General features: G+C 46.4%; 1 protein-coding gene across 7 annotated transcripts in view; it reads right to left on the bottom strand.

Annotated features, from left to right (window-relative positions):
- LSAMP (limbic system associated membrane protein) overlaps nucleotides 1–13,725 on the bottom strand; it is an 876,454-nt gene that overhangs the window by 12,761 nt on the left and 849,968 nt on the right. For 5 of the 7 annotated variants that reach the window (XM_027463055.3, XM_027463047.3, XM_027463033.3 and 2 more), the window contains 3 exons: nucleotides 12,969–13,089; nucleotides 11,846–11,994; nucleotides 5,623–5,658 (listed from right to left, as the gene is read on the bottom strand). In XM_027463055.3, coding sequence (XP_027318856.1) covers nucleotides 5,623–5,658; nucleotides 11,846–11,994; nucleotides 12,969–13,089 — 306 coding nt within the window. The remainder of the gene's footprint in view (nucleotides 1–5,622; nucleotides 5,659–11,845; nucleotides 11,995–12,968; nucleotides 13,090–13,725) is intronic. The other 2 variants (XM_038181652.2, XM_072044076.1) reach the window with 1 other exon arrangement.

Raw genomic sequence — 13,725 nt, 5'->3', positions numbered from 1 at the left:
ACCGTCATGGGTTAGTGAATGGAGAGACTGTTCACTTGGGACAATAACCAGAGGGGAGGTCAATTTGTTAGGCAAATTCTTAAGTGGTGCGCGGTGGAAACGGGAGCAGGGGGAGAGGAGGAGGAAGGTGGGAATTGCTCTTTGGCCGTTTTCTCTTAGGGGGTGCGAGGGAATTTTGAACGTGCTTGAGGATTAAATCAGGACAACAATGGCTGTTCTTCATCCTCCTTGCTGCCCTCCACACTTGGGTCCCCGTCAGCCCAGCCGGCAGCTCACCACGGGAGGGCAGGGGAGGGAGAGAGCGAGTATTTAGGTACAATTCCTGTGCAGCGGGTTTGGGTTGGTCTCCTAATCTCTAAGGAGGAAGGTTCAGCAGACAGCTCCAAAACCCACTTAACATGGTATAAGGTGTGAGTGTCCTCCAGGCAGGGGACATCTGGCCCAGGAGGGTCATGGTCTGCCCAGCCCTGCTCTGTAGGGCAATCTCCGTGCTCCAGCTCCGATGCTATCAACCTGTGTCCCTGCTGCACAACTGATTTTCCAAGGCAGGTGCTTTTCCATGGGCTCTGTGTTTTCTATTGCAGTGGTTTCACCCACCCTCCAGCCTCCCAGCTGACTGCTGAGCCCTGACCTCCGTTTGGCAGGGCTGTTTGGCGTGCAAAGCTGCACTTGTGACTAACCAAACCTTGAAACGCCTTCGCTACCCCAGTGCCAGGACCCAGCCCTGAGGAATATCTTCCTGGGACTTGCAGTCTCAGTTCCTACCCTCTGCTTCTGCTCTTCCTCCCTCGCTGGATTCTCCACAGCATTACTACCGGAAAGGGTTATGCAAATATATGCAATCCAGGGCTCATTCTGGAATAAATCAATCTAAATTAAAATTAATGAACAAAAAGTACAGAAACAGATCAAGCAATAAAGCCATTTCTCTCTCTCTCCCTTGTGTCTTTTTTTTTTTTCTTAAAAAAAAAAAAGCTGGTTTCTTTTCTTTACACTTTTTGGGAAAGAATTAGAATGTTTTCTAATTTCTTAATCAATCTCAGCAAACAGAACCTGTCTGTTGCTATCCAGAAAGCTCACCACGTAATGCTAGTAGCTGTAGTAGCAGGAATAATTCTTGGCATTTCTCTTTCCCCTCAGATATTGTTTCCCACTCCATACTTATGAGCCATTTTGGAGCACACTATCATCACCTCTGACTTTTAGTCCCTTTTAACCACATGGTCAAAATAAGATGTAATGACACTGCTTGCCTGGTACCTCTGAAATATCAAGAAAAAAAAATCAATATGATGCTGGCCTTCTGCCTTTGCCCTGTCTTGTTCTTTCTGTTCCCTTGGCCTGAAGCCCCAGCAGGCTTGGCACCCACTGCACTTGCAGCCTACTGACCTGGCAGGGAAGAACACTGACCTTGAGCGCTGAAAGAAACTTGGCCTGCCTGATCCACCCTGCAGAGCCATCCCCTTCTGCAACGGAGAATGAGCTTTTGGGAAAATCTGGCTGGATACCACCGGCAGGGAGCAAGGTGAACCTTGAGTTGTGCTCGATCTCCAGGGTCACGGGTGTTATCAGGTGCTGATGCCCTCCTAAGCTTGGTCCCTACAACCAGTATTTTTGTCTGCAGGTTTGTTAGGATCATGATAGGACAAGATTGGCTGTTTTGGCCTGTTTATGCTATGTTTTCCCCAGCCCTACCAACAAATATGGTTCAAAGGCTCTGAAGACAGATTTTCACTGACTATTTCTTGGAAACCATCTGAGGAAGCAAGTTCTGGCCTCAGTGAAGAAGACTTGAGAGATGGATGAGTTCTTTAACCAGTCACATCATACTGGGAGGACTGGTTTCTGTGGACTGTTCCCATATCACTGCCTAAGCAGCAACCCCCTGCAAATCATGTGTTAACCCTTTACCCTCTGCACTTTCTGATGTATCCCCCCCCCCATACTTCTCACCTTAGCTTCAACATATTCGGATTTTGCCAAAACAAGGAGACCCAGCTCACAGGAGAGCTGCCTGCTTAGCTTGGGGCAATGGAGGAGGTGACGGGGGTGCGGCCATGGGTGGGGGTGATAGATGGAGAACTATGAATTCCTCCGTAGCTAGGACCTCCACGGGGAGGGAGGAGAACTGAGAGGTTATTCCGAAGAAAGGTGCTCTCTGTTTCCCGCTCTGGTCATCAGACACAAATGAACATCTCTTTTCTCCCTTCCCCCAGCTCCCACCCACCCGATGAAGGCATTAGTGACAGCACAAGCTACACGGGCTACAGCTAAATGGAGACTAGCTACGAGCTACAGTCGGACAGGGTCATTCTCCCATCAGTGCGCGTTTTGGCAGAAACACAGGACTGCTCATTCTCCCTTTCCCTTCCCCTCCGCCAGTTATTTACACACTATCACTGTAAATCTGTTCTGTTGATGACCATGACTGGACTGTGTCACCCTCCGGGCAATAAGGCATCGCCTGTGGAGCTCCTGGGGTTCGAGCTAACCATGCTGAGGAAGTGCCTGGTTAATCTGTGGTAGGACCTCACCGCAAAACTCACGAGAGGAAGACTTATAGGTTTTGAAGCCTGTGTAAGCCATTCTGATGTGGACACTAAGGGCTAAGCAGAGAGGAGTGAGTCTATGTGCAAAGGGCTGAGGGCAAGGGACAAAGGAGGAGGACAGAGATGGAACCAGTGGCATACTAGTGACAGATGCTTTCGAGGTACAACAGAGATCCCACTTGCCATGATGTTGGCAGGTGTGGTGGGAACTGAGCAAATTCTCTTTCCAGAAGAAAACCCCTTAGAAAATCACTTGATGATGGATTAAGGCCAGCTAGGTGTTCCGACGTCCCATTACAGTGTGATGTTATCATGTGGACAGGAAAACGTGATGAGGTGTTACCATCCTGGAAGACTTTTCAGGGCAAGTGCCCTGCTGGAAAATCAGGAGAGCTGGAACATTTACCGGGGACAAATCAGCAGAGAGCTGAATCAGCTGGGCTCCACCAGCCTCCTAGGATACAGCCTCATCAAATTCAAGTCCCATGTGTTCAGCTGAATGGGCTTCTTCCGAGTCCCTAGCCTGCCTGAAAACAAGATGTTTTCACAGCAGCTAGCTGATGATAGCAATGCTTAGCATGAGCACAGTGTTCTTCATCTCAAAACACCTTCCTTTTAAAATTAATGCTCAAAGCCCTACAGGGCAGGGAAGTGTTACCAAGGCTTAAGAGAAATGGAAATTGAGGGAGAAGAGGCTGCGATTGTGGTCACTGAGGAAGAGCTTGTTTGAGAGCTGAGGACTGCATCTCAGAATATAAACCCCCAGGGAGAAAAAGGTCAAACAAGAAGCTTTTATGCCTAAGGTTCCTTTGAAAGTGAACAGCAAAGTAAAAGCAAATGTTGAGATAAACCTGTATCTGTGCTGAAGGCCCACATTAAAGAAGCTGGTAGGGGCTTTCAGAAACCAAATGAGGTCCGGAGTATTTAAATTCTACTTTCCCCTTCTGCGAAATCCTCTTAGAGTGTCCTGGGTCACAGGAGATATCCCAGCGTTTGGCATCGCAAACTCCTGAAGCCTCCTCACAGAAGTGATGTCACACCAGGATGTCCTTCAAGATGATCTCAGGAGAACAGGGAGCAGCAAAAGGAAAAAAATAAGAACTTCAAAGGCAAGGAGGAAAAGTGTTTTAAAGGATCGACAAAAGCTTTGCAGGATGGCCTTGGCAGCCTGATTAGGAGGGGCATTTGGTATGGAAATCTGGGCCTTGCTCACTTGCAGTTTTTGCTTTATCATTTACCTTAATGGACTACTAATTCAAAGCCAGCTGTAAACAGGGCTGGCTCTGGAAAGAATTAACAGTGCCTGCTTGTGGAATTTAAGGATATATAATAAAAATAATCATAAAAAGAAAGAGCCCTGGGTTTTCCATCAGACAAAAATATTTGTCATTGAAAGTTCTGCTTAAAAAAAGAACAAGCAAAATTGGAAAACTCCTCCAAACCTTACATCCCAAACAGCCTCAGCAACTTTAATTTCATATCCAAGCACACGTTTCATTTGCAATACATACGATAATGGTGTTTAATTGGATTTATTTTGCCACACTAGGTTCCCAACGGCCTACTTTACTCCTTTCTTCAGCTCCTTGAATGTTATTTACAAATCACTCTCTGGGATTTAATTTTAATGGTAGCTTGATTTCTTTTTTTTTTTTTTTTCCCTCCTTTTTTAGGTACTTTTCTTTAATTGTGTTTGCGGATTTGCCTTTTAAATAGGCAATTGTGACTACATCCTGAGCCTGAATAAGTTGCCAAGAGCAGAGCTTGATTTGAAAACGCAGAGTAGTTAAACGGAGCTGATGTAACACCCAGCATTTATTGTTCTTTTCATGGGAGTACCTGCAGGTGCTTTACTTGGGCAGGTGCCCTTGTGCAAAACAACATGGGTTCATAATAACACTCTACCTCCAAGCTCTACACAGACGTTAACTATTGAGGCCTCAGAGCATCCCATGCGTTGAGTATATCTCCATCATACGGCAGCGAAGCAAATATACTGAGGAGCCCTACGCCAAAGTGTTTTAAGTGAGGGGACTGGCTGCCTTATTGCTGATTTAGCTTCAAACCCCTGGAAACAGCCCAGTTTCAGGAAGTGCTGAGTCTCTGTGCTTTTCCACAATATCAAGATTGCATCCAAACACCAAACCTCATGTGCACATCTGGGCCACACTGCCTGGACCTAAGGCGTGCTTTAGCAGCATGTGGCAAGAACAGGAAAAATACTCAGGCTCTGTTTTCCCTTCATACCCCTTCCCTTTGCAATAAACCAGTCCGTAACACCTCACTGTGGTTTATGTGTTTACCCTGAGCCTTTTTTTTCATGCAGTCTGCCTCAGGTTGGAAATGAGGAGACATTTCTTCTCAGAAAGAGCAGTCAGGCATTGGAACGGGTTGCCCAGGGAGGTGGTGGTGTCACCATCCCTGGGGGTGTTCAAGGAAAGGTTGGACCTGGTGCTTGGGGACATGGTTTAGTGGGTGACATTGGTGGCAGGGGAATGGTTGGGCTTTTCCAACTCTAATGATTTTATGATTCTATGAAATGCAGCACTACAGGACAGACAGATTTGGGGGTACGTGCCAGAGGAATGAGAAAACAATGTGTTTCACTGTGAATAGCTTGCACAGCTAAAGTAAAAAAATCTCCAGGCAGCACTTTAATTTTTAGCTTCTCACTTGTCCCCTCCACCATCCCTGCAACATTTTAGATCCGTTTATGCTTTTGATCCAAACCAGGGTATGTGGGGGAAGAAAGCATAGGACTGGAATATACGTAAGGAGTAGGTCCATAGACAAACTGAGCCCCACTGAAGACTGTCCAGACCTGGATGAGGACACGATGTCATCAATCAAACCTGGGTTAAAGGTTGTTGCTTTTTAGCTGATTGGTTTCCTGAAATGGGAGGGGGGAAGGGAAGGATGAGGAAGGTGAGCAGAAGAGAACAAATGGCACGTAGAAGAGATGGGAAGGCCCTTGTTGTCCTGCACTGTTTTGCCCATCCCTTGCTCTTGGCATTTATCAGGATGATGGAGAATGACCCGGCTAGAGCTACTTTGACATAAAGCATATACTGACCTGGAAAAGGGTTGGGGAGTGTGGGTAAAACTCGTTCTAAGGGGGGAAAAAAAACAATAAGCAACATGCAGGAGAAAAGCCACTTTTCACAGCAAGCAAAAGCAGCAGATACAAACCTGATGGAGTTGTCCATCCCCAAATTAGATGAGCTAGAGTAAGTTTCATACAGAGCATTTTGCTAGCAACACACCTATTATACATCAACATTCCCTGGGACTTGGAGTCAGACAGAAGTCATTTGAAAAACTAAACAAATAATATCCACACAACAAGAGGGATTAAGCACCTGCAGAGAAGCTAATTGGAGTTGATGGGCCACATCTCCCCCCTGGCTTTCAAGACCGCTCATCTCATCACACTACAGCTCCTCTTAGCTGCACCTCTGGCTGGAAGGTAGCCTCTGCCAGAAAGGTGAGTTGTGGAGGTCCTCCACAGGTAGTTACTGCCCCCAAAGAACCTTCTCCACAATGGATTTCTTGCCCGAGAGAGGTCCCCTGAGGATCAGAGCATGGGAGTTGTCACCCTGGTGAATCCTCAAGGGCACTCTGTTTCTTTTGCACCTTTGCCTTCCTACAGGAACAGAGCTTTTGCAGATTCATCAGCCTCCGGTAGCACACAGAGCCTGCTGTTTTGGTTATAGGGTTTTTACAACGCATCCTTTTTCTACGCCACAGCAGGCCTCTGGTATACATCGCTGCTGGCTTCACATATTGCTTCTTCCATGCCAGGATCTCAAAAGAACTGCACAGAAACTGAAGGAAACTGGGGCTCGGAGACCTCAGTCTGAGGCTAACAGCAGTGGCAATCCCACTTTGCAGATAGTGCAGGTGAGGCACAGCACCAGGAAGCAATTTGCCCAAGGTCACACACTGAACTGTTGGCAGAGCCAGGCAGAACCATGAACACAAGCCCACCAGACCTGAGTAATGACCGGGTCTCTCTCCATTAACCGCAGAGCTCGCTGAACGCCTCGTGCTGCCTGAGCTGTGTTCCTACTCAGGGGCTGTCTGCTGGGCAGACGTTCAGCTGTAGAGATATGTCACTATGCAAAAGCTGATAGGCCTGGGGCAATGAGTTGTCTCCGGGCTTACCTGTGAGGATGGTGCTAAGATCACTGCTGACGGGCATACGGTTTGGCAGGATACACCGACAGCCCGCTATTATTCTCTGATCACACTCTGGTCCCAGCTATTCGGAGGGCAACGCTCTTTAAAAAGCACTCCTGGTGCAAGGAGCTAGCTTCTGACTACCTGGAGCCCATGGGGACACAGCAGGTCGATCCAATCTCTGTGACACTGGCAGATCTCCTGCCCTCACAGTGGTAGCGGGGCTGTTTGAATCCACAGCAGGCACAGGGGAGATTGCCTCTTGTGTAGAAAATACACGGTTAGTCTGGATCTCTGTGTTTATGCAGCACCAGGGGACTATTGTTCTGTGAAAGCAGGCTGTTGTGCTGACATGACTTCCTTGTTATTTAGTTTGGTTAAATAACTCAACTCCCCTTTACCTTCTTCCCGCACAGCAGGCTGCAGACTGCACAGCATAAGCAGTTAAAGCAAAGCACTACGGCCTCATTATCACGCTGCTTTCTATTCAAGGACTCTACCTCTGTTCCCCTCGCCTGCTGCGTGCTGCCTTTATTGCTCCACCCTGCCTCATTAGCAGCGTCTCAGGCTTGCCCCATCTGGCTGTCACCCTAACCACTATCTTCCCTCTCCCGAGTCTCCCTGTTATTGACAGCCCCTGGGAAATCACGGGGTTTGCTATAAGAGCCTCAGATTTCACTCGCAGTTGCACTCCAAACCCTAGCAGCCACCACCATCAGCAGATGCTCAGGCACAAGGAAGCACCACGGGCAGAGCATCACGAGAAGGGGTGGAGCAGGGCGCACACAGCCAGCACTTGTGCCGGGGCACCAGCAAGAAATTAAAATTTAGAGGCAAGTGGCTGGGATTAAAACTGCTGGACTAAAATGGTAGCTATACCTGAAGCATCTCGAGGAGACCGTGGTGGGATCCTGCCTGCTGCTTGCGTCTAATTGGCACTGGCCTTACCAGGTGCTGCCTCACCTCTGCTTTCCCTAACTCACTGGAGGGCGCCGAGGATGCAAGCTGGAGAGGATGCGGCAGGGCTCCTGCTGAGGTGGCAGTCTCCCATAATTGAGACAATTTAGCCAGCAGGACTGCATAAGGAGGTGCAGCACTGCCCTGTTGTCTCCTGTTTTATCCTCAGGGATGGGCTGGCTCTGCGGGAGGCAGAAGGCAACTGATTTGGAAGGGCTGTCATTGCTTTTCTCTGCCTTGCTAGATTGCACCAGGTGCTGTGCCTGCTTCTGTGTGCCTGTGGATATGTTTGCTTGCTTATTATACCCACACATGTAAGCCTATGTATGCATATACTTGTATAACAGATGCGATTCTGGCATATATACACTTAATAGATATATATATACACATATATTTTTATACTGCATGGGTTAGGATATAAATTGTGGCTTTTTTTTTTTTTCATAGCACTCTGTTGGCTTAGTGGAATGACAAAGAAACAAGTTCCCTCCCTCCTAATTCACACGGAAAAAAAACCCTCTCCCTTTAGCTGTAGCACTGCTTTTCACCTCTGTCATGCTGTGATGGCAGCCCTGACTTGACCTCCCTGTCAGATAATTTTCATGGAGATCCGCATGCCCCTTTCTGCCCCTTTCACAGCTCGCACGGTGTTTTGTGCTTGGGGGTTACAGACCTTGTTCCTAGGCTCTGCAGAGCTGAACTAACCTACTGGCTCAGCAGTGCTGCAAAGCTCTGTTGTGCCTCCCAGCTCCTCCTGTCCATGGACGTGTGATATGTTCCCCCCCGCCTTGCATGGGCTTTGGTGCTTGTTGAACTAATTCAGCTCTGCATAACAAGAGAAAACATTTGGCAGCGTTTTGAGGGGTGGGTGGTAAACCTCAGATATGTTTTTGTGGGTGTAGCGTGTTGTGCTGGCTCAGTGTGTGGTCCACGGAGTCCCAGAGCATAGGAAACACCAAAATCATGCAGCAGAGAGCAGGGTGAGCAATAAGAGCGGGGCTGAAGGGACGGCAGCAAGCTATGAGAGGAGCTCTATCATCAAACAGTACCTCTCTGGGTACGCTCTCTGCAAACGTATTCCAGATTGCTGTTGGAGACAAGTTCCTGGGTAAGACAGACCTTTGGTCGGACCCAGCATGGCCATTTGGATGTTGCTATAAACTCAGCCTCCAGGAGCGAGGAGAATAAATCTCTCCACCTACAGCAGGCAATCCTGCTGCCGCATCCTTTAGAGAAGCTCGCTAGCTATCTAGTCATATAGCTCAAGGGAGGTGCTTTTGTATTTTCATACATCTTCTAGCTATGGAATCGACATCTAAGGCACTTGGTCTCTCCAAGACTTTCTCAACACAGGCTGAGATTTCCTGGAATGGAAGTCACCCATTTTTCTCTGTTGCTAAACTGTTCTTTCACATCATTTCGCTAGCTCCCCTCCTGCCTTCCACCTCAGGCAAAGCTTCCAGTACCTCATTACTAACTAGTTGTTTCTTCACTACTGGCTGCCATTTTTTTTTTTTCCTCTCTGCAATGGGCCACTGAGGAATCATCATTGTGTCTGCCTCCCTAGTGGGATGTTGCCCTACAGTGAGTTTGTTCTCTATTAAAAAAAAAAAAAAAAAAGAAATAAAACCTCTGGTTCTGGGGAAGAAAAGCACTCAAAACGTTTCTGTGCCTGCTGTACCTTGCCAAACTTGGCACTGCTTTTTTTCTTTTTGTTTCTGCATGAGTGTGTTGTCTGGGAATGTGCATTTCAGCTATTGTGTGATCAGTTCAGTATTTTTTTCAGCCAGGCTTGTAGGTTTTTTGGGCCACTTCTTTATCTTTATGAGGCTTGATTCCCTTCACTCATCGCCTCCCTGGTTTTTTAACCTTAGGAATACCAACTGTAGCCTGCCTGAATTTATTATTTTTATCTCTCTCTCTTTTCCACACTAACTACAAGAACAGAGAAACAATATTAAGCAATTTTCACAATGGCTTTCAGTCTCCATAACACTGAGCACTGAAGAAATGGGATTAACTAAGCAACAAAAATAAAAGTTAGAAACAGTCTGATGAAAATCATCAAATCTTTCTCAGCTCCTGCACCTCCATTCTTCTGGCTCTTGTGAAGTTGCTACTTCACAAGCTCTCAAGTGCTTTGCAGCATAAATAGGACTTGAATTTCTAAGGTAAAAATGATAAACAACATTCAACAACTCGACAGAAGGAAAGTTACCTCCATACACATCAAAAGGAGGCTAAAATAGAATCCTCTCTTTATTCCCTTGTTGCAAGTCATCTTTAATATTTGCCATGTTTCCCCTTGGTATAGATATCTGCAACTTTGCAAGATCTCCCTGGATCTCTTACAGGTTCTGCCACTGATTTTATGACCATGGGTAAACTGCTCCTTCACTCTTATTTCTTAGGTTCTTCTTGCAAAATGGTGCTAATAACACTCACCCATTTCTGAATAACTTGCGATGTTAAAATATTCATTGCTAGCAAATCCTTTGAGATCCTTTGAGGTGAAGCTCAATGCAAAATGCTTTTCTAGCAAAACCAACCCCCCATCCAAAATCACGTGTGCATCCATACATTATTGAATTTCATCTTATATTTTGTTTCAGTGGTGCTTTTCAGCTCATCTGTATAACAGGAACCAACAGAGAGGGCCAAATTTAGAATTCAGCCACAAATAATTGATTCTAAACTTAGCATTATATTAATATCAGCAAGAACAAATCTGGAGTATTTGAAAACTGTGTTCCAAATTGCTGCCTGAGGATTTTATTTGAATCTCATGACAGTCACAAGACCAGGGTGAAAAGAATTTCAAAGTAGGAATTTGCTTTGTTTCTGTGACCAAATGCTGCAGGAAATCAAAGATATGTTATTTTATGATAATACTGATTCTTTAGTTAAAAAAAATAAATCTGTAGAACACTCCTAAATCTTGCAATAATTCAAACTGCTCTTGTAATAAATCCAGAGGTGGTAAACACAGAACACCAATGGTTTTATCCTTTTCCACTACATCTGTTAAAAAACAAACCAAAACCTTTTTATTTTCCCTGGTGCTTCCAGTGATCTGACCACACACAGCAGAAACTAGACTAGACTGCCTCTCATATTTAGACAGCTTTGCATAGTTTATCTTTTTTTTTCTTTTTTTTTTTCTTTTTTTTTTCTGTTTAAAAGGTCATGCAGGTCATGGCCTGAGTGTTTTAATTCAGTGTGGAAACATCAGAGGAATATAACCCTATGTCACTTCGTGGTCTTTGGGTGCATTCATGTGAGTGGGTCACTCTGCTGCAGTCTATTTCTGGTGGCAATAATAACGTGCATTGTAAGCTGAGTCCAAGTGCTGTGCCTAGGATCCAGAACTGGATTTTGAATAAACCTCGGTTTGTACGTGTACATGGGTGGGAGAAAAGGAGCAGGGTCTTTATTTAGGGCAAGTTTTGAACCAGCTGCAAAATTCAGACTCAGCAGGTAATTCTGTTCTGGAGCTTGGTGTAGTCCCAGCTTCCACCCTTTTATGTTTACTGCTGTAAACTCAGTAATTGAAAGGTAGCAGAATGAGATCCCAGGAATTTTGTTCCATATTTAATCTGCTGATTACCTTTTTCCCCATGTTCCCTACAGTATGCCCCCTTAAATCACTCTGTCTTATCCCACTTCTTTCCTTTCCATTTTCCTCCTATTTTCAAACTCATTTCTCTCTCCTTTTTTTTTTTTTTTTTTTTTTTGACTCTCTTGTTCTCCTCAGGCTCAGTGGCTAGTCTCTCCATCTCTCTGAATTACTTGTCATTTCTCAGCTGTCACAGACCCTCCGAGCCCCGGCCTTTCCTCTCCTTATTAAAAGGCCTGTCATTCTAACAGGGTCTTTGGTTCCAGCCTTAAAACAAACATGTTTTTATTACTTTAACAAAACCTGACTTCAGCAAAGAAAGTCGATCAAAGGGCTTGACCGTAAACATTTTAATTTGGCTGTGTTCTTGTTTCACTGTCAGTATGAACACGTATATGTCTGAAGTAGTCAGTTCCCAGCTGGAGGTCCCGGGGCGTTGGCAAGCAGATCATTCCTGCGTTTTGTGTCCCTGTGTGCTTACTACCAAGCCTTGTCTTTGTGAGAGCAACCTGGACCCCCTTTCACCCTCTCCCATACTTACTGTAAAGGTATAGGCTGGCGTTTGTGACTCCCAGCTTGTTGGCAGCCACGCAGGTGTAGTTCCCGTAGTGCTCCTCAGTGACGTTGGCCACCATCAGCAGAGACTGGCTCCCCGTGCTCTTTATCTCCAGACCGTTGGCGCTGTTTATCCTGGGAAGACAGGAGAAGAGGCGTGCAGTGCAAAGGCAGTAGTGTATGGGGAGGAAATGACAGCCCAGGGGGTGGGTGGTAAACCAAAGTCATTTGGACCAGCTGGAGGGTGAGGATGGAGGGAGGCAGAGATGAGATGTAAGAAGGAAGAGGACAAAGGAGGCACTGATGGAAAGCAGGAGGAGGGAATGAAAGGAAGGAGGAACACAGTGGAGAGAAATGCCACTGGTAAAGTAGTGGAGGAGAAAGAAAAGCTGAGGGTAAGGGAGGAAGCATTTATCTAGCACTGGCTTGCACTGGGAAATGAATGCACCATGGCCAGCTGAGGGCTAGTCTATAGATGGAGAAAAGGTTTTTAGTGAAACACACCGATTAAGGCATTCTAATGCATGCTTTAACAAAAGCGAGCCACTGCTGAGCCCGGACATGTGGGTCAGGTTAAAAACTGCAATAATAAAACCACTTCTAAATGCAAAGTAAATGCTCAGGTATAAGGAACAGACAGATTCCTTTTCTCATTTTCCCCTCACACGCAAACCCAGGTGGCTCAGGTTGCAGAGAGGGGGGAGCCTTACACTTCAAGCAGCACCATCCCCACATGAAGGCAGCCAGAGTGGTGTTATTTACCTGGGGACCAGCGCTGCCTATTTTATTTTCTGTATCATGGATGAACATTTAATGCATGAACATTTGCAGAAAGCACTATGGATGTCTTAATTGCAAATTGGCCCATTACCGACTTGAAGGGAAGAGCCCCGTATTTAGCACCTCTTTCAGCACCCCTGGCACAGAGAAGGATTGCCTCCTCCAGCCCCAAACACGCTGCCTCTGAATAAGCTGATGGAACAATCTTAATGTATAGGGCTTATGGAGAGTAACTTGCTTGAGGAGAAGAACTGGGGATGATAACAGCTCTCAGGATCCCCTGTTGGACTGAAAAGAAGAGAAAGGAAAAGGAGAGCTAACTGTCTTACCTGGTGTCATCCCTGTACCACTCAAAATCAGGCGTGGGCACTGCTGATGCCTCGCACCGGAGTAAGGCTTGTCGTCCCGTGGCCGCTTCATTGCTCTTGGACTCTGTGATGGTGGGAGGGTCTGCGGGGAGGAAACGCTGGGTCACTTGTCATGTTTTCAGATGGAAGGAAACAGTGAAACTGCTTCAGGGCTGGCTTCCTTAGGCAAACTATCTGAGCTGGCGGAGGCCTGTAGCTGCTGCATGCTGTGGCACATCCACCTCTTGCTTCCCTGGAGAACACCTGCTCTTTGAACTCCCCCTAATACATTATGCCAGCACCACTCCATATGCATGCTTCTCTTTACTGGCCCTCTGTCATAAATGCATAGGCACACACAGGCAGAGTTAAGGTTAATGATGGAGTTATGTAATTTATGAATATTTACCTGTGGCTCTCTAGTGCACATGGGCTCATCAGAGGGAAGGAGATGAGAGAAAGATGTTCGCAATGGTAAAGGAAGGCAGCAGCAGTGAAAGGAAGAAAGTAGGAATTTAACACTGACACAGACATTATTTTCTGTACAACCTGCGTGTCTAACATCAACACTATAATAAGAAAGGAAAGGGCTGAGGGCAGAAAGACATTCACAGCTCAAAACGGAGGAGCTTTAGCAGGAGCTGTGGGTGCGACTTTGAAAGCCAGACCTCTCGCTGAGACACCTCCCCGAGGCGTGCGAGGCCACAAGGCCTGTGCGAGCCCTTTTGGACACCACGCT

This window comes from Anas platyrhynchos, chromosome 1, assembly GCF_047663525.1.
Source record: "Anas platyrhynchos isolate ZD024472 breed Pekin duck chromosome 1, IASCAAS_PekinDuck_T2T, whole genome shotgun sequence".
Classification (NCBI taxonomy): Eukaryota; Metazoa; Chordata; class Aves; order Anseriformes; family Anatidae; genus Anas; species Anas platyrhynchos.
This window is presented reverse-complemented; position numbering and strand designations above follow the sequence as displayed.